At 37.8% G+C, this 26,361-nt stretch overlaps 1 protein-coding gene across 1 annotated transcript in view; it reads left to right on the top strand.

The window, feature by feature from the left end:
• The first annotated feature begins 245 nt into the window (after window positions 1–245).
• LOC131058971 (uncharacterized) overlaps window positions 246–26,361 on the top strand; it is a 51,133-nt gene continuing 25,017 nt past the window's right edge. The window contains exon 1 of the mRNA XM_057992478.2: window positions 246–527. Coding sequence (XP_057848461.2) covers window positions 486–527 — 42 coding nt within the window. The 5' untranslated portion in view covers window positions 246–485. The remainder of the gene's footprint in view (window positions 528–26,361) is intronic.

Here is a 26,361-nt window from a genome sequence, read left to right as displayed (position 1 = left end):
ATTTCTAATACTTTGTTAGGGGATTTGAAGAGAGTGGACAATTGTTTCCCACTTATAGAAGTTTCCCTCGTCTGCGTCTTTTGTAAGCCTTGGGATAATGTCCATACATCACTTGAGCATTACAATATATCACAAGAGCCTTCTAATTCACTATTTTTCGCCATGCCCCAGTCTTTGAATTGATCTCAATAGAAGATGGAACCCAGTTTATATATATACCAATTCCCTCTAGGTTTGTCCATGGAACCCATCCCTAGCAGCATATTTATCCCCCGACTCGAGCGACTCTCATTAAGAAAGGTTCTATGAATTCTCGTTGAACACACAATTTACTTTAAGGCAACGAAAATGACGTTGAGAATTCAAGTTTACAAGTCATATTTGCCCAGAGCGTTCTTATAAGTCAATCAGTTACTCGCAAATCATCTTATACCAATTTCCGTCGTCCATTGAAACCCATCCCACCGTGTAGAGCATTCGCAACAATGGTTAAGGCCATTAGAGTACACCAGCTAGGAGGCCCTGAGGTACATCTCTTTTTTCCGATCATATTTTTTTTCTGCAATTTCAAGCAGAAAGAACTTCGAGCTCTAATGATTTCCTAACTGCGATTTCTCTTCACTTCATTCTTATCGTGTGTGTTGTGCATCTGTTATAGCAAGTTTTGGGGACTAAGAATGAGCTTGTCGTTCATGGGTTTCTGTGCTGGGGTTTTGAGAGTCTAATAGATTAGTTTCGGTTTTAAATATTAGAGGGTTTCGAGATTAAACGCTTTCTCGTGCAGGGGAAAATACAAATGAATTTTCGAATTTTAACTGTTTACAATTCTTCCGAGTGTCTAGAATCGTTTAGCTGAATGTATACAGTAAACCGTAAAGTTCTGGTTGAAGTTTTGAGATTTAGAACTCGTAATGCAACCCTGTTTAGGTTTTTTTTAAAATGGAATTTTGCTGATTACCGAATTTAAATTTGAGGGGGATGGCGAGAAATAATTATTCGCTAATAACCATTGGAGTTGCTCCTATATGGTTTGGGTGGATTGGCAAAGGTCTTGTATTGTCTGGAGCGTGGTCACTAGGTTGAAAGCTCATGCAAACCGATTTCTCAGAATCAGGAGGTTGTACCAATTAATTTCTCAGAATCAGGAGGTTGGACCAACTGATTCCTCAGAAGCAGGAGGCTGTTCTAACTGTATTTTCTATGTTTAGAAGTATTTTTTAATGGAATGAGGAGGTTAGACCAACTGATTCCTCAGAAGCAGGAGGCAGTTGTAACTGTATTTGCTATGTTTAGAAGTAGTTTTTAATAGAATCAGGAGTTTGGACCTAATGGTTCTTCAGAAGCAGGAGGCAGTTGTAACTGTATTTGCCATGTTTAGAAGTAGTTTTTAATGACTAGTCTTTTAGGAACTTGATGCAGGGAGACTCTCCTCCTCAAACTACACATGCAAATCCACAAATGATTTGACTTAAAAATAATTTAGGGTACTTCCCTATCACAAATTAACAAAGAAACAACAAGGGGATTAAATAGGAAAACATGCAAGACTTGTTTCTTGCTTTCAATTGATTATCTTGAAAATGAATTACATAGTTGTTCTGAAATTACAATTTTTTCAGCCTCAAAAGGGCACATACTTAAATCTGAAATCTGATTTCAAAATCAGAAAAACATGCAAGAGAAAACTACAAGGAAATTCTCAATCTGAAAATAATTCTTCAACTCTTGAGCCTCAGTTTGTTCCTCTAACTCTGACCTTCAACCTGCAAACTGAAAAACTAGAATCTCTAACTCAGCCCCTCAATATATAGACTCATGGGGGCTCAAAATACAACCATAAAACATTACCATGGGTCAAAACAAGGTTCTGAAAAACCATGGTAAAAATCCATATGACACCAGCATGTAAACATAGTAAAATACAATAAATGAATTACATGGCCTCCACATGTCCACCACTTTCTTATCCAATCAAGTGGTTGTCATAAAGATGCTTTGTAATTCCTCCAAAACCTCAAAAATAGCATATGCAAAGACATGCAAGCTTGGGTTCCCCAATTTGGGAAACATGCAAGTGACATATGTCAACATGCATAGGCATGCACGACAAAAGTCACTAACTTCCGAAATGGATGCGTAAGTTTAGTATTCTTCCAGGATGCTCTTTCATCCATTGTTGACAAGTGTTCACAAATTTTTTCCACCTTTCAAAGTGGGTGCATTGGTCAAGGATTCCTTCATTGTGCCATGTAACCTCCATCGACATGTATCCAACTCCCTTGTAAGATGCCACCTTGAGGACTTGGCCAAATATTTAGGACCCAAAAACATTAAATTTATTTATCAGATGATTATTCTAGACATTGCACAAAATTGAATAAAATATTTTTGGTTGATGCAAGGTTGCCCTTATACCATTGGGATGCTCTTGCATCAGAAATGTTGCTATGTGATCACTAAATAGAGAGAATTACCCCATGTTCCCATTCAGTTGCTTAAGAGCAATTTCTGCTTAAATTTAAGTAGTTGGAGTGTTTCCATGCAAATTTTTAATTTAGGGAAAATGATAAATTGGAAGTTTTCCCTATTTTAGTGGAGCAGTTGTTGCCTAAGAATTGAAAATAAAAAGAGTGGGGGGTTGGAAATAAGTAGCAACCGCTTAGTGGGAAAAGTGACACGTGTCTCCACATTTTTTCCCTCCTTTTTATTTGCTTTTAATTTTTATCTCAAATTTTAACTAAATAGATCATCATTATTAATTTCATTTAAAAACACAATTTAAGATAGCTTCTTAAAAATAAGCAGCAAAATTGACTATTCATTGGGCTAATAGTTCCATAAATATCTGCTTAAAAAATTGAGCAGTGGTTGCTAGCTAAAATAAGCCAAGCACTAGCACGAGGATCAAATGGGAGAGCAAGTCTCCTGAGCAAAGGGGGATTTTAAGTTGAAGAAGAGAGGTAGGTGGTGGGGGTAGTAATTTAGTATTTTTTGGTAGAGGGAAACGAGATTCATGTAAACCTCTTATGTGTAAATAAAAGTTACTTCTTGATATTTTTTGGATACGTTGTAAGTGAGAATGTATTCCTCACTATCTGCCTATGCTATTGGTTAAGATTTATAGAATTGTTCTATGTTGAAACTAAGCAGCAAACCTGTTGCATCAAAACCCAAGCATTGCAAAATTAGAATAATTGAAATTGAAGGGATGCAAAATTAGTATAATATACGTATGAGATGAAGTTGAAAGTTCCCTCATCCTGACAAATCATTTTCACATGTTGAGTTGTTGTGTTGGATAGACTGGGATTTAGACATCATCTCTACCTAACACTAAACACTTTCATCTGTGATGAGTTGCATGAAACATTTTCCAACCGTTTGCATTTGCTATGGAAAAGAATTGCAAATCAAGAACTCGTTCTGAATAACAATTGCACTTTGGGGATGGGGAACCTTAGTTCTAGCAATATTAGGATTTCAAAATGCTCTGCATGTATGTTTAGATCAATTCAAACTAAGTATTTATACTCATCTAAGCAAATAAAATAACTAATATAATTACATTCAATAATTTTATATTCCAAAATCAATAGATTGTTTATGAAATGGTTCTAGGAGCCTTTGTGCATCTCATGACAAAAATAACTATTGAAAAATTCTAAGAGTATGTAGCGAATAATAGTTGTGCAAAATGTTTTGCACATAGCAACTTGTATCATGATTTTACCATCCTCAACCATCTTGCAAACAAAGTGGTGTTAAACATCTATGCTTAATATGAGCATGGTACATTGGATTCTTTGTGGAACAGATAACATTTTATTTGTTACATCCAATCTTCCCCTTTGTACACTCAAAACCGATACCTTAACACAATCTTTGTAACTACTCTACCTCCTTGCAAACATGTGTAGCCACTATGTGCTCTACTTTTGTATTGGACATCGCAACCATGAATTTCCTCTTACTCATTCAGTGAATTGTGCCCCCAAATAGAGTAATACATAGCCATTGGTTGACCTCTTGTTGTCTGAATCTATAGCCTAATTTGCAAGAATAAAACCTTGTATACCCAACATCTTACTCATATGAGTTCAATGATAACAAATACAATAATTCAAAGTCCGAGTCAAATATTTGAACGCCTTTTTCACATAATTTTAAATGCCCTCTACTATGGTTAGACATAAACATGCTAAGAACTCCAATTGCTTGGGGAATATTTGGTTTGGTACAAACTATTGCATATATTAGGCTACCTATAATATTAGCATCAAGCATATTATACATACTTTCAAAATCATTATCCAACTTAGGCTATTGTTACAAAGATAATTGAGTATTTTTTTGGTCAGTAATAAGATATTTTATTAATTATCAAAACATTTTACAAAGTTTGATACAACTTTCAGCCACCTTCCGATTCATAGTTTTGAGCTCAAAAAACCATATAACCCAGAACAAGGGCACATAAAGCCCAAACCCTAAAACTGTTAAATTAGAACCAGAAAGATAAAAATTCAGAAAACAAAACAAGAGACTTAACGATTTATCCTGGGAAAACCCTCCACCTGAGGGTGAATTACCCAGCCACACCAAAATTGAATCTTTGAATCTTTATTATCAATATGAATCTAATACAATGCTTTTAAGTCTAACAAGAAGCTCTTAGAAAATGAGGACTTCTACCTTACATTCAGAAAATGTCCTCTTTACGATGAGATGAGATCACAAATCAATCGAACATAGAATAATAATACTGAAAGATCGAAAAACTACAAGACAGCTGAAGATGGCATCATCCCTTAAAAAAAGGTCCACCAAAAGATTACTGAAAGCATATGATAAAATTGTCTTGCTTAAGAATATAGCTGCACTCCTCGAAGAACTTGTTGCAATACCCATTCCAAAAAGAAAGAACACGAGCACGAGAACAATATAACACGAGAGGACAGAAGACGGAAAGCAAAGAGACACAAAGATTTCGATGATAGTTACAAAACAGCTTGAAACTCCTCCGGCACCGACAAGGTACACCAAGACGTCGACACACGAGATCCTCATACTGACGGAGCTCATGAAAGAGACGAAAAGAATATGATACGATACAAAAGGAACTGAAACACATTCTGAAAAATCATAGCGAATATAGGGGAATTCACAGCCACAACAGAAAATGATATCTACTGAAGTTATAAACATTAACACTCCCTCTTAACAAAGGAGATATCATTAATTGATTACAAGTCATGGAGTCTCTCAACATGACAAAGACAATATGAAAGCAACAAAAATTAATCACGGATTCTCTCAACGTGATAGGCATCATGGATTCACTCAACATGATGTTCACCATGGCTACTCCCATGAGTGAAATAGCACAAGCTCTCATCATGGAGTCACTCAACGTGATGTTGTCATGGAGTCTCTCAACATGACATTCACCATGGCTACTACCATTAGTGAAAAGAGGCTCAAGGGCTTTCACCTTAAATTTCTCTGTCACAGAGAAAAATGCATTACAAGGGATTGCACCTCGAACTTCTCCTTCATAGAGAAGAACTCATTAACAACATGAAAAGATTCATTACAGCTGAGATTCCCTCTTAGCAAGAGCATCGTTCTCCACAATGCCAAGCTTGTCTCGGAAATAACAAAACTTCACTCTAGGAAGTGGCTTGGTGAGAATATCCACTGTTTGCTCTGCAGTGCAAATGTACTTGAGCTCCATTGCTTTCCTTTGAACCATATCTCTCAAGTAATGAAATTTTATTTCCACATGCTTGGTTCTATCATGAAAAACAGGATTAACCGAAAGCTTCACACAACTTTGGTTATCACGATGAATCACTGTAGGTTCCAAAGGCTGTCCAAACAATCCTGCAAGCAATTTGCAAAGCCACATTGCTTCTCTAGCTGCTATAGCAGCTGCAACATATTCAACTTCTGTTGTACTTTGGGCCACACATGATTGCTTCCTGCTGCAGCAGGAAATCATAGTTGAACCTAAGCTAAAACAACAACTGGAAGTGCTCTTCCTGTCAGATACACATCTTGCTCAGTCTGAATCAAAAAAACCTTGCAATTTCAGACCTCCACAAGAAGTATGTTTTAGACCACATCCCAATGTACCATGCACATATCTCAATATATGTTTAGCTGCAACAAAATGAATCTGTCTAGGTTCACTCATAAACTGACTGAGAGTGTTAACAACATAACATATATCAGGCCTAGTATTAACTAAATACATCAAAGATCCAATCAATTGTCTATACATCGTGGGATCAACCAAGTCTGAACAAGCTGCAACCTCATGTAACTTTTTCAGATTTGCTTCCATGGGAGCTGCCATAGACTTGAAATCTAACATACCAAATCTTTTCAAAAGATCAATGGCATATTTCCCTTGACTCAATATGACTTCATTTGGTCTTTGCCACACTTCTGAACCAAGAAATTATGCATCAAACCAAGATCTTTCATCTCGAATTTAGAAGCTAACTCTTTCTTACATCTAGCAATGAGATCATCCTCTCCAGTAAGAAATAAATCATCAACATATAGAACTAAATTAAGGCTTTATCATCAATTACCTTGAAGTAGATATTTGGATTTGCATCATTTTTAAGAAAACCCAAGCTCAACAAATACTGATCAATTCTTTCATACCAAGCACGTGGAATGTAATATCCCCATAATTTTTTTTGATTTTGTCACAAAGTTACATTCAACACAACACTTGTTATGGTTAGGAAATGAAAACCAAATGTTGCTGAAAGTAACCCTCCACTTTTTGATCACCGAGAGCCCAATTTGGGAGGGTGAGAGCATACAGTGTTGAGGGGATCGTTAGATGCCAATAACTGAAAATGATTACAATCTTCTGGCGGCAAGCTAGCCCCTTCCGCTTATACAACGGGATAATGAAAACAATGCAATCATTTGGCGGTAAACCCGCTAAGGACAAGCTAAAGAATTGAAGAATGCAATCACTCAACCACTTGTTGAGCAGGAGGACTAGAAATGAAATTCGAATCAACTCTACCGCTTATGCAACGGGAGGACAGTATTACAATATCCAAAATATAGGCGGCAAGCTAGCCTCTTCCACTTATGTAGTGGGAACAAGATGAGCAATTACAATAATAAAGAGCTGATAGTACTACTAATCAGCACTACAATGTTCATCACAAAATTTATAATTTAAGTAATGATGCTAATCTAAGCAGGTGGCCAAGCCAACCTCTTCCACTTAGATAGTGGGACAGTTAAAAACCAAGAAATTGCTGTTAGTACTACTAACCAACATTACATTGAATAGAGAAGTGGAAACCAAGTGCTGATTAAGGACTTACAATTGCATCGAACACTCCAAACAACTCTAACAACCCAACCAATCACACTCACCCAAAATACACTCCAAACTAACAACTTAGAATTCTGAAAAAACCATCCACACAGGGAAAGTCGCAGACCAGCAAGCTAAAAACCCACCAAATCACTCATATCTTTCTCTATACTCAACGAAAAACCCCCAAACTAGATGCAAATGAAAGATGCAAAGAAGGCGATAAGGATATAATATATAAACAACAACTAACAATGCCCCAAACCCAAGACACACAACCTAAAGCACCTCCAGCATAGGGCGTACCAAAGCATAAGTTCGATTTTGCAAAATAAAATTCAATACACCACGAAAACTAATGCAAACTTAGAGGAAGAATCGCCCAAGGAAGAGAAGATGAATAAGCAAATACCCAAAATGAACAAACACACTCACAGGGAGCTACGAGCGAAAATACACTCCAGCCACACTAAATCAGCAATCTGAAAACTCACTAACAACACTCCAGAAATCAAAACACCACAAATCTTCATCTTTGTTGAGCTCAATCTGCTCCTCTGGATGAGAAATAGTCATAGGTTCAGCTAGGCGCTATCTCTCAAGCACGAAACTGAGGAACAAGGAGGTATGCATCCCTCGAAGTCAGAGTCTGACAGCACTTCGACAACACTTTGTTATCGTAACAATAATGGATACCAAAATGAGAGCCCAAGGTTCTTATTTATAACTTTTTTCTCAAGGTGAGCTTCTTTTCCCTCCAATATGGGATTAAACAACCACATTCCAATTTCCTTAATTTGCATTTCATTTCATTTCTCCAAAATCGCCCATTACTTGGTGGCAAATACACTTTATAAAAAATACATTGATAAAGTGTATTATGGCGTTTTAAAGAATAAAGTGAATTATATCATAAAATTGTCTTATTTTTCCTCCTAAGGCGTCCATCTTGCCTTATCAATAATTCACTTATAGAATATTTTCCTCAACCAAAAATCGCCCACATATAATTAAGGAAATGACTTAGATATCAATATAACTTAAGCAATCTCCTTGAAATAAATCGTCCAACCTTGGCGCCTGACTTAGGAGAATTAATAAAATCCTCTGAATAACATATGCTTTCCCCTTTCCTAAGTCGACCATCAAATAATTTAAATATTAACCTTAGAATGGAGTATTAATATTTAAATAAATCATCTTAAAATCAAAGATTGATCAGAACCAAATGAGTCGGAAACTGAAGTGCTGAAAACTGTCAAGGTGAATTGGGTTGGAGCTTTGCACTGAACTACTAAAAATAGCACTGCCTGAAATGACACTTACTAAAAATAGTAAGTTCTGAAAGCAACTCCAAAAAGATTGCTCTTCAAACCCTGAGCATGATCTCCGAAAACCCAGAAACCTTGACGACTGTCACCAACTTACTAAAAATAGTAAGTTCTGAAAACTTCTTGGAACCAAATGCATGTCATACCCTTGCGAAGCTCTCGGAAAACCCAGAAGGAATCCACAGCCTGAATTGTAGAATTCCGACTAGTCAATCATCAAACAGCTCACACAGACCTCCACGAAAGTTGGAAACCCTAATTCTGCATTTGACTGGCCTACGGGCATCCAAGGATAGGCTAACAGTCATTGGAAAGCGTAGTGCTGAAAATGGGGACATTACATGGAGCTTGCTTAAGACCATACAAGGCCTTTTACAATCTGCATACATGTGATTCTTTCTCATGGATCACAAATGCATCTGACTGCTCAATAAAAACTTCTTTTTCAATTACACTATTCAAGAATGTTATCTTTACATCCATCTGATGCAATTTCCACCCTTTAATAGCTGCAATAGCAATAATAGTTCTGATAGAGGTGTACCGAGCTACAAGAGCAAAGGTCTCCTCATAGTCTATACCTTCCTTTTGAGAAAAACCTCTAGCTACAAATCTAGCTTTATATTTTTCAACACTTCTATCAGCAGCATGTTTAATTTTGAACAGCCACTTAGAAGAAACAATAGATTTACCTTTGGGCCTAGTAACTATGTCCCACACATCATTTTTGATTATGGATTGGTATTCCTCCATCATGACATCCTTCCATACTTGCTGTTTTGAAGCCTCCTCAAAACTTGAAGGTTCATATGCTATAATATGACTCATCAAATCAACGTATCTTGCAAACTTATGAGGTCTTTTACTTTCCTTGAGAGTGCCACGTGGGGTTGCATATTTTTCAGCCTCTTGCATAGCATGTCTAGCCCACAAAGGTCTCTTCTTATCAGCTGAAGCATTACTTGGACTAGCAGTAGTGTCTATAAGTTCAACTGGATCAACAGGATTAATTGAATCTTCTAACTCTATAGACTCCCTTTGAATCTTTGAAGGGGAATCCGGGACAGCCATATCCAAATCTTGAGAAGACACAAAATCTTCTCTATCAATTTCCATAATAGATTCTTTAGACCTTTTGCAAGCTACATCTTCTTCAAAAGAAACATCTCTGCTGATTTCAATTTGCTTTTGACCTGGAATTTAAATTCTGTATGCTTTAGATGATTCTCTATAACCAACAAAAATACCTTTCTTTCCTGAAGGTTCTAACTTAGTTCTCGTCTTTTGGAATATGAATTTACATTGGACATCCAAAAATCCTGAGATGACTAATATCTGGTTTAGAACCTGAGAAAGCTTCTTCAGGTGATATATTATCTAGAATTTGATGTAGACTACAATTCTGAACATAAATAGCTGTCCTGCAAGCTTCTGCCCAAAGAAATATTTGAAGATTTTGATCGTGAATCATGGCCTTTGTTGCCTCAACAATAGACCTATTCTTTCTTTCAACAATTCCATTTTGTTGAGGATTATATGGAACACAAAACTCCCTCTTAATCCCAACTTCAAGACAAATTTTTTGAAACAAACCAGAAGTATATTCACCCCCATTGTCAAATCTTAAAACTTTGATCCTCTTATCAGACAGATTTTCAACAAGGGCTTTAAATTCTTTAAATCTGGATAACACTTCATCAGACTCTTTGGATTTAAGAAAATAAATCCAGGACTTACGAAAGAAATCATCAATGAAAATGACATAATACCAAAAACCACTTAATGAAGCAACCAACATAGGTCTACACAAATCAGAATGAATCAGCTCTAGGACATCTTTAGCTCTACTTTCACTACCATGAAATGGATGTTTAATGTTCTTACTTAGAGCACATCCTTTGCAGATGCCCTCATGATCTTGATTCAGCTTAGGAAGGCCGACTACGACCTTCTCCATGGAAGACAAGGTTCTGAAATTAAGATGAGCAAATCTTTTGTGCTACTATTCACTTGAACTTATAGAATCATGAGCAAAAACTTTAATAGGATGAGCTGAAAGTCTATAAAGGCTTTCGTGGCGAACACCAATCTCACGAGCAGAAATAAAGCTTGAGTTCTTCTTCCATGCAAGGACTTTTCCATCAGCAAATGCAACATTATAACCTTTATCTTGCTGAAATGGAAATTAGATTCCTCTTAATTCCAGGAACAAACAGTACATCACTCAAGTGAAGAGGAATACCTGAATCTAAACAAAAAGAAGTAGAACCAACACCCTTCACAGAATAGGAAGCATCATCACCAATGATAACTTGTAAGTGAGAGTCTTTACCTTCCATATTAGAGAGGTGCTCACGATAACCTGTAATATGGCGGGAGGCTCCACTATCAATAAGCCATGTATCATTGTCAGTAGGAATATTACTGGAGAGAGCAGAAATAAATAAGAACCCCTCTGAATTTTCACTAGACTTTCTATGAGGAGAAACATTTTCAACATTTGCTGCAGCAGCTTGAGGCTTGGGTCTTGAAGGACATTCTCTACCAAAATGACCAAATTTGTCACATCTGAAACATTGTACTCTAGAGAGATCCTTTCTTTTCTTAGATTCAAGAGCTGAATCAAAATTTCTATCTCTGTTCCTTTTGAAGTTTTCTTTCCTTCCTTTTCTTTTAGACGCATGGGCAGCAAGATCATGATCTTCTTCATGATGAGATTTATGTCCAATTCCTCTTGCCTCCAATCTGCATTCCTCTTGAATGCAATCAGCCCTCAATCGATCAAACTTAGGTAATTCATTTCTTCCACTAATACCTTGAATGAAAGATTCCCAAGAGTGAGGAAGACCATTCATGGCCAGCATAACTAGATATTTATCCTCAATAGAATCACCAATAGCATTGAGCTGATCCTTCAATTCCATAATCTTCATAAAGAAGGAAACAACAGATTCACCTCTCCCCATTTTAATATGAAAAAGTTGATGTCTCAATGCTAGAGCTCTGCTAGTACTATTGAATTCATACAAGCTTTGAAAGCACTCGAACATATCTTTGGCTGAATTCAATTTAGATATAATAGGTACTAGATGATCCTTAACATAATCAATTAGAATCTTTCTAGCCATGAGATTATTCTTCCTCCAGTGAGCTTTCTCGGTATCATCTGAAGGTTCATCTACAACAGACTTTGCATAGTTAAGAAGATCATTCTCTTCTAGCACAATAAGAATCCTGAATTTCCATGAAGTGTAATTAGCTGCACTATCCAATCCGTCTTCAACTTTGAGTCCATTCACCATGATGGAAAACTTGAAATAAACAGACTAGAGCTTCAAACAAAGAAAATTTCAAAACTAAGCAATCTGGTTCTGGATCTTTTCTTTAGACCCGCTATAATACCATGTTAAATTAGAACCAAAAAGATAAAAATTCAGAAAACAAAACAAGAGATTCAACGATTTATCCTAGGAAAACCCTCCACCTGAGGGTGAAAAACCTAGCCACACCAAAATTGAATCTTTATTATCAATATGAATTTGATACAATGCTTTTAAGTCTAACAAGAAGCTCTTAGAAAATGAGGACTTCTACCTTACATTCAGAAAATGTCCTCTTTACAATGAGATGAGATCACAAATCAATCGAACATAGAATAATAATACTGAGAGATCGAAAAACTACAAGACAGCTGAAGATGGCATCATCCCTTAAAAAAACGTCCACTAAAAGATTACTGAAAGCATATGAAAAAATTGTCTTGCTTAAGAATATAGCTGCACTCCTCGAAGAACTTGTTGCAATACCCATTCCAAAAAGAAAGAACAGGAGCATGAGAACAATATAACACGAGAGGACAGAAGACGGAAAGCAAAGAGACACAAAGATTTCGGTGACAGTTACAAAACAACTTGAAACTCCTCCGGCACCGACAAGGTACACCAAGACGTTGACACACGAGATCCTCATATCGACGGAGCTCATGAAAGAGGTGAAAAGAATATGATACGATACAAAAGGAATTGAAACACATTCTGAAAAATCATAGCGAATATAGGGGAATTCACAGCCATGACAGAAAATGATATCTACTGAAGTTATAAACATTAACAAAAACTACCATCAGTAACCCTACATCCATATTCACAGTAGCAATAAGCACCCAAATACAAACTAAAACAGCTACCATCCGAGACTATACCATCTTTAACCCATACATACTTCGACCATGTCACAATATACATATTCTAAAACAAAATTTAGAAAGACCTATAAAATTATACAAAATGCAAACAAAACCTTGCACAATTAATTGTCTTTTTCATTTCTTCCTCACAGATTTTAAGGGTCCATTGACCTAGAAGTCCTTTACATCAAATTTTCTTGTTGGTGCCTCCTCCCCAAGCATTCGTTTACCTCGTGCATGCTCTTTCTCTTTTTCTTGCAAGAAGTGCTTCGAGGAATCCCAACTAATGAAGGCCTCTGCCCGATGCTCATCTCAATTCATTCCTTTTGCCCACCGAATAAAGGGCATGAACTATTGTGGGGCATCACCCGTTCCTTTGCTCTCCTCAATCACCAAAAAACCCACCCCCAGAGTGGCCCTCTCCAACACTGATTGAAGTCCATATAACCAGTCATTCATAACACACCCCTTTAAAATCCATTCCACCTCTTCCTTCCTACCCACCTCTAGGCCCCATGCATCTACCATTGAGACAATGTCGGCATTTGTTCGATAACGATGCTCCGTCACCATGAATTCATCCCCTAGTAAAATCTCCAAAATCTATAGATTAACATCCTCATCAAATTTGAAAAGGCTCTTCAGTCTCTTCTCAGTAATCTTCCCCATGAAAGCCATATTGCTGGCACGATGTAACCAAAGAAAATGTAGCCTCCATATTCTATCACCTTCGCCACCCATCCTTCACAATGAGCGCCAAGCAACAACTGCAGGCATAAATAATTCATCGACCCCTGTCACATCCATTCAATGCCGCTTATTTCCATAATTGTCCTCCAAAATGGTGGTGGTCCACCTCATTAAATCTCAAGATCAACATTGCGAAGATCTTAACGCACGCCGTCCATACTATCATTGAAACTAACAACCCACTTGGACAATTTGTCCGCAATCTCATTACCACCTCATCTCACATGGACGATTTCAAAGTCGTTGAAGGTTGATAATATTTGATTGCCCACAATAATAAAATTATTTAAATTCCATGCGCTAATTTGAAATTTCCCCTTTCTTTAGTGCATTAATAATAATTAGAGAATCTCCCTCTAGGTATATTTTAGACATGCCTAATCTTTTGCCCAATTTTAAGACTTCAACTGTCGCCTAGGCTTCGGCCTCATTATTCGTGCCCTCTGCAAGTTTCAATGCTCCAAAGGCAACAATACTTCCTTCCCAATCTCTCACCACAAATCCAGCTCCCGATGGACAAGGGTTGTCTTTAGAGGCCTCGTCAAAATTCAATTCAAATTAACTTTCCATTGGTCTTTCCCACTCCACCTTCGTCACTTGATTTGGAACTAGATTAACTCAAGCTTGCCCATTAACAGGCCAAAGATAATTGAGTATTGACAAGTAAAAGAATACTCATTGGCTTACGCTCCTACATGGCGAATTGCTGCAAAATAGTGTGAACATATTTTTGTGGGTTAAGCCAAAGCTTTTTGTCAACCCAATCTCCATTAATCTTCATACCCAAGATATATTTTGTAGACCCCAAATACTTCATGTCAAATTCACTAGAAAACTAAGTTTTGAGCTCCCTAATCATCCCCAAGCTAATTTCAATAAACTTGTCATTAACATATAAGACAATGATTAGGAATTGATCATCAATTAATTTGAAATAAAAAAAATGCTCAGTCTCACTCCTTACAAACTTGAGCTCCAATGCAAAAGCATAAAATTTCTAATATACAATCAAAATGATTGCTTCAAACCATACAAAGACGACTTGAACTTGCAAACCAAGTTTTCTTTTCCTTTCATGACAAAATCATTTGGCTATTTCATATAAATTTCTTCTTCAAGATTTTGACACACAAAAAACATTTTTACCATCCAATTGCTCTTCGTCAAAATCGCAAGTGTTGGAATTAGCCAAGATCTGAAAGTGCCAATTGATTACCTTCCACAAGTGAACAAAAACGAGCACAGTAGTATGTCTATCATATACAAATGAAGAGTGTATAATACAATGATTGACCTTGCATATATAGGCAAGGATGAGGAGGTGAGAAGGTATGAGTGAAACTCTAACTACTCCTCCAAAGGTGCAAACACTTGTGAGTTCACTTGACAAGGGTGTGAGCAAGTGGCAAGTATGCATGCAATAGGCGTCTCAAGTGATGAGGATACATGTCTCAATGCAATGAAGTGTGACAAAAGCATAAAATAGCTTAAATAAGTTTAGCTAAGTGTGAATAGGTCACTCACAAGAAAGGTGATTAGCTAACTAGTTTAACAATGACTCTATTTACACTAACAACAAATAATTGCAATAGAAAGTAGGAATATAATAGAAGTAAGTTTAGTTATAGGCGAAAATGGTCCACCTATACTTCCACCACCAATCTAGTCTTGTACTATTTTAACTTACCATCTACTTTGAATTGAAAATCATACCCATTGAAACTAAATTTCAAACCATGCAATTGGCAATTGAATTGATGTTAGGAAGAGATCCAAGCTGCCACTTATAACTCACATCTCTTGCATGACAAGAGATCTATAGATAGATTCCTAAAAATATATGATCTAAAACAGCACACTGGGCTAAAAATAGAGATGATTAAAATAGCATGGGCCATAAATCTATGTTTCACAGGGGCATCCTACTCCTAAAACCAGCTTGCTTGTCCCAAGAGTTTTTCAAAATGATAGAATGTCCTTGAGATGTGTACATGTGTCTCTAATATGAAACATACCTGCAATTTTTTTTTTGGTTTTTTGTTTGACGGTGGATTGTTTTGGGCTTGTTTATTGTGTTCAACATTTTGGGGGTTTGTTTGATAGGTTGTGTCTAGTTTGCAAAGATGAATCAATGGTTTTGTTGGGTGGGTTTCTTTCAACAAAGTTTCATTCAGTGGGCTTTATTCACTTAGAGACCACACAGATATAGAAAGGGAATTGCAATAAATACCCATAGCTTACATTTCTTTTCAATCTAGTATATCTTAAAGGATGGTTCTCATTATGTGTGCATCATTGCTTGCAATTTCCATACTGATCTAGGACAATTGGAACTTTAGTTAACAATATTATGAAATTTGGAAGATCAAATTTAACTTATAGGTGAAACCACAAATATCTATGATTTGATTTTTATTCAGTGTCTTCTCAAGTGTTTATTACATATTTTCTCATGTCTTCTAAATGCCTTTGATTTTATATCAACTCTTATATGCTATTTCCTTATAAAAATATATCAAGTAGATATGTGTTCTAACTTTTGTATGGTTAAACTTGTAATTATTTGAGTACTCCTATATATCTTTTATACTATCGTCCTGTTGTGACCATTTCACACATCACCCCATCAAAATGGGGACCCCCTCTCTTTTTTGGGTTTTGCTTTCTCTTTGCTTGGCTTCTCTCTGCTTGTTTGGTGTTTTGAGTGAGTTAGTGATGGCCTAGGTTAGTTAAGTTAGGGTTTCCTTCGTAGAGCTTGCCTAGGGTTCCTTTTAGGGCCAAGTCTGGCCTAAGCTTGGGGAAGTCATTATTCTCTGCCTAAAACCCTGATGTAAATTTTAACAAGATCTTGCCTGAGAAAGTTGGAGAATGTATATTTTGTAGAGGAAGTCTTGAAGGGTTTAAGTCTAGATGAGTTAGGGTTGTGAGTTGTTAGGCCAAAGTCTTGTCTTCTGTGGAGTCTGAGTTGGTGTGATGATGCAAATAATCGAAGTGTAGGCACGAACGACGAAGGCTAGCAAGGGCAAGTTTGGAGGGATGTAATTATGAGAAATAGACCTGAAAATTTGAGAGAGAGTTAAGGATTTGAGCTTAAAGAAGAATTTTCTTCCTGACCCTTCCAAAGGGTCTAGAGTGAATTCTCCTAAGAACCTCTCTTGGTCCTAACTTGGGCTATAACCCTTGCTTCCAGGCTTCAATTGAATGAAGAATGATCGATCCATGCCTTTGGAGGTGAGTTGCAACCAAGTGAGATGAGGAAAATTGGAGAATTTGAGCTAAGAAGCAAATTTCACTCCTGACCCTCTCAAAGGGTCCAAAGCGAAATTCCTCTTTAGGTCCCATCCTTCCAAAGGTACTGTTGTGATGTATTCACACATCGCCCCATTGCAAATGGGGACCCCTACTTTTTGCTTTCTAGGGTTTTTTTTCTGGGTCTTTTTGAGTTTTGTCTGTTAGCCTTTGCATGATGAGTGCTGTTGGGGGATCGCTAGATAGGAGGCTCTGCTTGAGCTAGGGTGAGTCAGTGGATGCTCTAGGTTAGAGTTTCGTTCAAGGTCTTCCTTTAGCTTAGTTGTGTCTTGTTTGAGTTCAAGTGAGTCAGTGTCATCTCTCAGGGTTAAGATTGATCCAATTGATGAAAAATGAGATCCTAGGCATGATTTGATGAGAAGAAGATCAAAGGAGGCCAGACTGGGTGAGATGAGCGGAATAGGTCAAGAAGTTTGAGCAAAACTCAAATTTCGCTCTTGACCCTTCCAAAGGGTCCAGGGCGAAATTTCATAAGGAACCTAAAATTGATCTAGGTCAGTGTATGGTTGAGAAAGTTGGCGAAGGACATGGAATGAAATTGATTTAGGATCAAGTCTAGGGCAAAGTCAAGATAGTTTGAGAAGGGATTTGAGCATAGAATAGGAAATTCGCTCTTGACCCTTCCAAAGGGTCCGGAGCGAATTCCTCCATTTGACCCTCAATTTTGGCCTTAGGTGTTGAAAATGAAGATTTTTGGGCTAAGTAAGAGGCAAGTTGGCCTGGAGATGATAGGAGAAGTCTTGAAAAGTTATATCCAAGGCAAGGAAAGGAGGTTTGAGGTATGAAATGAGCTTAAGGATGAATTTCGCTCTTGACCCTTCTAGAGGGTCGAGGGTGAAATTCATATTTCCTCTGCTTTGCTCCTTGTCTTGACCAAGTTTGAAACCTCTATTGCATGGTATGGAGGACTTGGATGCATATTTGCCTTAGGAAGAAGGTTTGAAGTGACAAAATGATAGAAATTAGCCCGGAGAAGGAAATTCGCTCCTGACGCTTCCAAAGGGTCCAGAGCGAAATCCTCATTTGACCCCCTATTTTGCCTAAGGCATTGAAAGGCGAAGTTTTCAAGCTAATTTGGTGGTAAGTGGACTTGACTGTGGTGAGAAGAAATTGGTTAAATCAAGTTTGAAGTGAGTTGAGGAGGAAAGAGGTGTGAAATCAACCCAAAACTTGAATTTCACTCCTGACCCTTCCAAAGGGTCCAAAGCGAAATTCTTAGAAGACACCCACTTCTTCCTTGATTAGACCAAAATCTTAGTTTCTAAGGCATATTGATTACTGTGTTGGCTGAATACTTTAGTCCATAGCCAACTGTTCCACAAAAGTATCTCAGGATGTGCTTGGCTGCCACCAAGTGAACATGCTTTGGCTGGTTCATGAATTGGCTAAGTGCACTCACTGCATAGCAGATATTTGGTCTAGTGTTGACTAGATACATCAAGGATCCAATCAATTGCCTGTACTATGAAGGATCTGCAAAATCAAAGTTAGCTGCAGAAATTCTCAACTTCTTCAAGCTAGTTTCCATAGGAGTATACATAGCTTTATAATCCATCATACCAAATCTTTTCAATATATCAATAGTATATTTACCTTGACTTAGAATAATTTCATTAGGTCTTTGCCACACTTCTAACCCTAGAAAGTAATGCATTAGACCTAGATCCTTCATTTCAAATTCAGTAGCTAATTCTTTCTTACACCTAATGATGAGACTATCTTCACCAATTAGAAATAAATCATCTACATATAGAACGAGAATTAACATTTCACCATTAAATAGTTTAAAGTAAATGTTAGGATCAACATCATTCTTATAAAATCCTAAACTAAGTACTTATCAATTCTTTCATATCAAGCTTTAGGAGATTGCTTGAGGTCGTAGAGAGCCTTCTTCAATCTGCACACATGAGTTTCTCTATTATGAATCTCATAACCTTCAGGTTGTTCAATATAGACTTCTTCCTTAATAACACCATTAAGGAAGGCAATCTTTACATCCATCTGATGTAATTTCCAACCTTTATGTGCAACAATAGGTATAATAGTTCTAATGGAAGTATATCTAGCAACAAGAGCAAATGTTTTTTCATAATCTATGCCTTCCTTTTGAGAAAAACCACGAGCTACAAATCTAGCTTTATATTTCTCTATACTACCATCAACAACATGTTTAATTTTAAAAAACCATTTGGAAGAAACAACAAACTTACCTTTAGGTCTAGGCACAATATCCCAGACATCATTCTTGATGATGGATTGATACTCTTCGTCCATAGCTAACTTCCATGCTTGCTGGTTCATGGCTTCTTCTATGCTGGATGGTTCAGCCTCAATGATGTTGCACATCATTGCAACATAGTTGGAGAGCTTCTGAGGTCTCTTACTTTCTCTGAAAGTGCCACTAGGAGCTGCAAACTTTTCTGCATCTTGAATTGTGCTTCTAACCCAAAGTGGTCTTTTCTTGCTAATTGCAATGTCTCTAGGTCCATCAGTTGGAACTAGAGGCTTAAGAGGATTATCATGCTCAATAGGTTCAGGAGGTTCAATAGACTCCCTTTGAATCTCAGGGTTAGTATCATATTTTGATTATCATTGACTTCTTTATCATTATCAATAAGAGAACCTTTAGATTTCTTGAAAACAATATTTTCTTCAAAGGTGACATCCCTACTTACCTCAATGTACCTTTGACCAGGAATGTAGATGTGAAATGCCTTGGAAGATTCACTATATCCAACAAGGATACCCTTCTTCCCGGAAGGCTCCAACTTAGTCCTCTTTTCCTTTGGCACATGAACATAGACAAGACTTCCAAAGATCCTTAGGTGGCTGATATTTGGTTTGATTCCAGTGAAAGCTTCCTGGGGAGTTATGTTCTTCAGGACACAGTGAGGGCATCTATTCTGAATGTACACTGCAGTCTTGGATGCTTCAGTCCATAAGAAGGTCTGCAGGTCCTGATCGTGAATCATAGCTTTGACAGCTTCAATAATGGCTCTATTCTTTCGTTGAGCTACACCATTTTGCTGAGGATTGTAGGAAACACAAAACTCCCTCTTAATTCCTGTTTCTACACAAAAGTCATTGAAGCCACTTGAGGTGTATTCACCTCCATTGTTAGATCTTAAAACTTTAATCCTTTTACTAGACATATTTTCAGCTAGAGCTTTAAATTCTTTAAACCTACTTAACACTTCATCAAATTCTTTAGATTTTAGAAACTAAATCCAAGTCTTTCTAGAAAAATCATCTATAAATGTAACATAGTATAGAAATCCACTAGGTGAAGGAACATACATTGGTCCACATAGATCAGAATGAACAAGTGCTAATTTTTCCTTAGCTCTACTTTCACTTTTATGAAATGGACTTTTAGTGTTCTTACCTAATGCACAACCTTTGCAAGCATCATAATGAAATTGATTAAGTTTAGGCATACCTTTAACCATCTTTTCAAGTGAAGGAAGTGCCTGATAGTGAAGATGGCCGAGCCTTTTATGCCATAGCTAGCTAGATTCAGGAGCTTCATGAATGAGTGCTCGAATGGGGTTAGCTGAAAGCTTATACAAGCTATCATATCTATTTCCAATAACACGAGCAGATTTAATACTAGATTTCTTAGGCCATGCAAGTACTTTACCCTCAAAAAATGCTGTTTGATAACCTTTATCTTCTAGGGCAGAAATAGAAATTAAATTCCTCTTAATTCCAGGGACAAAATATCACTAAGATGCAAGGACATGCCAGATTCTAAATTTAAAGAAGTGCTACCAAAACCTCTTACCGAATACTGAGCATCATTACCAATTACCACGTGAAGGTTGGACTCTTTCTCCTTCAAGTTTGAGAGATGCTCTCGATATCCCGTGATGTGTCTAGATGCACCACTGTCTATCAACCAAGTGTTACTATCGGTTGGCACATTGTTGGATAAGGCAAAAATGAAGAGATAGTCTTCATTATTCTCTGAGTTTGCAACTTCATTCAGGTTGGCCTCTCCTTGCATGGGCGGATTCTGACATTCTTTGGCATAATGTCCAAACTTGTCGCATTTGAAGCAATGGACACGTGAAAGATCCCTTGGCTTCTTCCTTGAATCGAAAGCAGGAGGTCTGAAGTCTCTATCTCTTTTGAAGCTGTTCTTCTTCCAATGGCCTCCCTTTCTTCTAACATGTTGAGATGCAAGCACATGTTGATCTCCCCCATGAGAGCCTTTATGTATTTCTCTGGCAGCAAGGCATGACTCCTCTTGAATGCAATCTGACCGGAGGCGATCGAAGGAAGGGAATTCAGCTCTTCCACTTATGCTTTGAATGAAAGGATCCCAAGAGTCAGAAAGACCATTCAAAGCAATCATGACAATATCCTTGTCCACAACCTCGCTTCCAATGGTGTTGAGTTGGTCCTTCAATTCTTAAATCTTCATGAAGAAGGACATGACTGAATCTCCTTTGCATATTTTGACTTGAAGAAGTTGCTGCCTCAATGTAAGTGTCCGACTGATGTTGTTGATCTCATATATCCCTTCAAGATGTTTAAACATCTCTTGGGCTGTCTTCAGTTTGGAGATAACTAGAACAAGATGATCCTTCACGAAATCAATAAGGAACTTCTTTCCCTTGAGAGCATTTTTCTTGAATTGCTTTAGTTCTTCCAGATCCGAAGGTTCAATTAGATCCTTGTCTTGCACAAATTGTAACAACTCCAATTCTCCAAGAGCAAGGAGGACACAAACCTTCCATGATGTAAAATTGAGGGCACCTTCAAGTCTGTCCTCTACTTTCAAACCTGTAACCATCTTGCAAAACTAAAATAGCAAACTGAAAGTGAAGTACAACTAATAATCTGATTATTTTGAATGAACCTAAAGCTCTGATACCATGTTAATTTTAAGCAACGAGTTGTTGATTTAAGCAATTAGATTATAATCAGACTGTGAATGAACAGTAACAATAATAAAACACAAGACAAAAGACACCAATACCCTGGGAAAACCTCTCTCTTGGAGGTGAAAAACCCAACCTCAAATACAATATGTATTATCTTAAATGTAGGCAATTACAAGGCAATACACTTATCTTAGATTGTTGTTCAATATATCAATGAAGCTTGCAGCCCTTATCAACAACGGATGGATAGAAGGATCAACAACAGATGTATAAGGTTAGATTCACACAATAGAAGTCCTTCTCAAGTTCGTATGAGGGTCTTTGACTACTTAACCACAATCAACCTTGAAGATTTCGCACAATAGACTTGTGTGAGTTCGTGTTGATGTGTTTTTTATGCACATGCGAACACAGAATAAAATACCCAAAGGTATCTTATCCTCTCTTGAGTAAAGTTTCCCGACTGCTGAAGATCTCGCCGAAGGATCAGTCAGAGTAACTCCAAGGTTCTGTTATGTAGGATCTCTACGTGTGGATAAACTCTTCGTGGTATGATATGATTTTGCTGGAATCACAGGGGGACTTACACTTGATGACTGAACGTCTGATTTGCTTTGAATATTGCTGGAATTTCACTAGATTTTGAAAAAAAAGGAAAAGGATGAGGGCGAGGAAAGGATCTAATTCTGACACTAAGAATGTAGGAGCAATGAATAACCTTTGATGAAATTCTAACTAAGTCTTGTTTTGACATCCCAAGACCATCTCCACAAGGTTAGTGCGATCTTCGGAGGAAAGCTTTATGATGTTCATATCATCGCTACAGGCATAAACACCATCAAGCTGATGCATATCAGTGAAGAAGCGACAATTGACGTTAAGCTTAAACTGAATGATTCCAGTTGACTACACAAGGCAAGTTTGCAATCAACAAACTGCTAGTAGTATGGATAAACAAATTTCACCATCAATCAAACACATTTCTTCCATTCATCTAATAACATGAAATCAAATCTGAGAAGTATAAAGACCATGCAAATTGTTGAATCGACCCATAGATTTCACCATTTCTTCAATGAAGTTTACAAGTCTTTTACAACAACATCTTGGCAACAATCCTTGCCTTCGCTTTCTATTCTACTCTAATTGCTATTCTATCGACTGACTATTCACTATTAACTAACTATTCACCTTCTAACTACTGACTAACTCTTATTAGCCTTTACAAATGAGGAGCCAGGGCTTATATTGCGCTCACAATACAATTCAATGGCCCAGATCAATTTGAGATCAATGGCCGAGATTTAACAATAAAAACCCTAATTAGGGTTTGTTACAACAAACTCAATTCTGGCCAATGAAATAATTGCATTATTTGGACACATGTCTTCTCTGGAATATTCGACCAATGGATAACCGGGGTAGGTACATCGAAGTTTGTGTCATCTTTGATGAGTCAGGTACATTGAATCTGGACACGCTGAGGTGGACCAATCCGACTAGAGGAGTGATGACTGGGACGCCACCTTATCTGACACTTGCAACTTGGTTGATGTTCAATTTGATGATGCTGAGAAGCTAACTTTAATTAACTCTTCTGAGACTATCTGCTTCTCCAATGGACCCTTTCTTTAACCTCTTTTGTCTTTGATGTGCAGGATGGATGGTGTACCTTTCCTTCAAATGCTGGATTGGAAGAGGTCGTCCTTGATGATGCTAGACTGGAGGAGGTCGTCCTTGATGATGTTGGACTGGAGGAGGCCGTCCTTGATGATGTTGGACTGGAGGAGGTTGTCCTTGCCCTGGCCTGGTCTTCTTTCACCTGCAAGACAAACCATAAAATGATTAAGGACACATAATATATTTATTCTAACATAGCATTTTATACCTTAAATCATCAACAAGAAGACATCAAAATGAAGTTTGCTCAAGGTTCTCCCCAGGGACAGGCTCCATAAGAATTTCGCCCTAGACCCTCTGGAAGGGTCAGGAGCGAATTTTGCATTCCTGGCCAATTTAGACCTCTTTTCAACATTACCTCACAATTAGCTCCTCGCTTGGCCCAAACAAGGTGAAAAATAGTAGTTTCAAAGGATTTCGCCCTGGACCCTCTGGAAGGGTCAGGAGCGAATTTCGCATCTTTGGACAAATTCCATCATGTCTCTACTCCAAAATGCCTTCCAAGGCAAGCATACGCTATCCTTCTCCTCACCAAAGGCTGGGAATCCACAACTTGACCTTCCTCATGGGCAAACTAGGTGATTTTGGGAATTTCGCTCTAGACCCTCTAGAAGGGTCAGGAGCGAAATTCCTTCTTTAGGCTTCATTTTACACTTCCTTCACCTCAATTCATCTTGCAAGGCTTAAATAACCTCCCTCCAGTCTTTTCATGCCTTAGGAATCAAAATCTTGCCTTGACACAAAGGGGAAATAGTGATTTTGATGAATTTCGCTCTGGACCCTCTGGAAGGGTCAGGAGTGAAATTCACTCTTTGCTTGCCTATTCACACCCAATTTCACTTTCTTCACTTCACTTCATCTGGACTCCCTCACATTGAACCCATTTCCCAACTTGCCAATATTGGTTTGATCTTCACAAGGCCTAAAAGGTCAAATTCGCTCAAAAACCTAGCCAGGGACAGGACCTATGCAGAATTTCGCTCTGGACCCTTTGGAAGGGTTAGGAGCGAAATTCTTATTTTAGCTCAAAATTCACACTTTGATGGTCAAACATCTTTCCAAGGTATTCCAAATAGTTTTTCTCACCCTAGTTCAGTCCTGACTTAGCACAAAATTTGGAGAAAAGGATGGTTTTAGTGTTTTTTGCTCTGGACCCTTTGGAAGGGTCAGGAGCGAATTTCTTCCTCTAGCCCAAAATCATCATTTTTGGAGACCAAAATCCATTCAAGGGCAATCTCAAGGGCTTCTATCATCTTTGTCCAGGCCTAGCTTGGTCTAAATGCGAAAGGAATAGGTGGATTTTAGAATTTCACTCTGGACCCTTTGGAAGGGTCAGGAGCGAAATTCTTGATTTGGCTCAATTCCTTCAATTTCAATGTTTCCTAGCAACTTGAAGTTAGTTTGCAATTGTCTTGTCACAAATTTGGAAAAAAGTGGTTTTGGTGAAATTTCGCCCTAGACCCTCTGGAAGGGTCAAGAGTGAATTTCTTAATTTAGGCTTATTCCTACATCATTTCAAGTTGAATTCACCTCAAAAGGCTAGAAAACACTTCTCCTCTCACATCCAACCCAAGTTTGACTTGATTTTGCAAGGGAAAATAGGTGGCTGAAGAATTTTCGCCTTGGACCCATTGGAAGGGTCAGGAGCGATTTTCATCATTTGGCTCAATTCCTTCAATCTTGATAATCATTGGCAATTTGGAGTCATTCCTAAGGCCTTCTTTAATCATTATCCACACTAGATTTGACATGAAACTAAGGGAAAAGATAGGTTTTGCACAATTTCGCCCTGGACCCCCTGGAAGGGTCAGGAGCGAATTTCCCTTTCTAGCCCAAAATCATAATTTTTTGAGACAACAATCAATTCAAGGACAATCTCAAGGGCATCCCTCACCTTGGTCTAGGCATGGCTTGGTACAAATTTTGGAGAAAATGATGGGTTTTAGGATTTTCGCTTTGGACCCTTTGGAAGGGTCAGGAGCGAAAATCTTGTTTTAGGCTTATTCCTCCATCATTTCAACTTGAATCCACCTTAAAAGGCAAGAAAACACTTCTCCTCACCCATCCAAGCTACAAAAACCCAAGTTTGACTTGACTTTGCTAGGAAAATAAGGTATTTTAGGAATTTCGCTCTGGACCCTTTGGAAGGGCCAGGAGCGAATTTCCTATTTTGAGCTTGTTTTGACTACTCCATTACCTCAATCCAATATTCAAAGGCAAGAACACATCAAAGTCCTTCTAACCATGCCATAAAACTCAAGAATTTGACCATCTCCAAGAAGAAAATATGAGTTTCCAAGAATTTCGCTCTGGACCCTTTGGAAGGGTCAGGAGCGAAATTCACCCTCTTGGCTAAAATCCTTCATGTTTCAATGCTTTCGAACATTTCCAAAGGCCAAACATGTCTATTCTTCCTTTCAAGATACCTTGCAAATCAAAATTTGGTCAAACAAGGAAGGGAATGAGGTCTAAGAAGATTTTCGCTCTGGACCCTTTGGAAGGGTCAGGAGCGAAAATCATGATTTGGGCTTGTTTGTTCAATTTTCAAACTTTCAATCTCATTTGGGAGCAAGCATAGATCATTCTTCAACTAAGGAGCAAGGTTTCAAGCTAAAACGAGGGAGTAAATGAAGTATATAATGAATTTCGCTCTGGACCCTTTGGAAGGGTCAGGAGCGAAATTCATCTCCTAGGCAAAAACTTGATTTTCTAAAGCATCCCACTCCCTCTTAGGGCAAGAACATACTAATTCCTCCTTCATCATGCCAACGCCTAGCCAAAACAAGGAAGAAAACAAGAGATATAAGGATTTCCGCTCTGGACCCTTTGGAAGGGTCAGGACCGAAAATCATGTTTTGA

The sequence above is a fragment of the Cryptomeria japonica genome, chromosome 9 (assembly GCF_030272615.1).
Source record: "Cryptomeria japonica chromosome 9, Sugi_1.0, whole genome shotgun sequence".
In the NCBI taxonomy this organism is placed as follows: Eukaryota; Viridiplantae; Streptophyta; class Pinopsida; order Cupressales; family Cupressaceae; genus Cryptomeria; species Cryptomeria japonica.
This window is presented reverse-complemented; position numbering and strand designations above follow the sequence as displayed.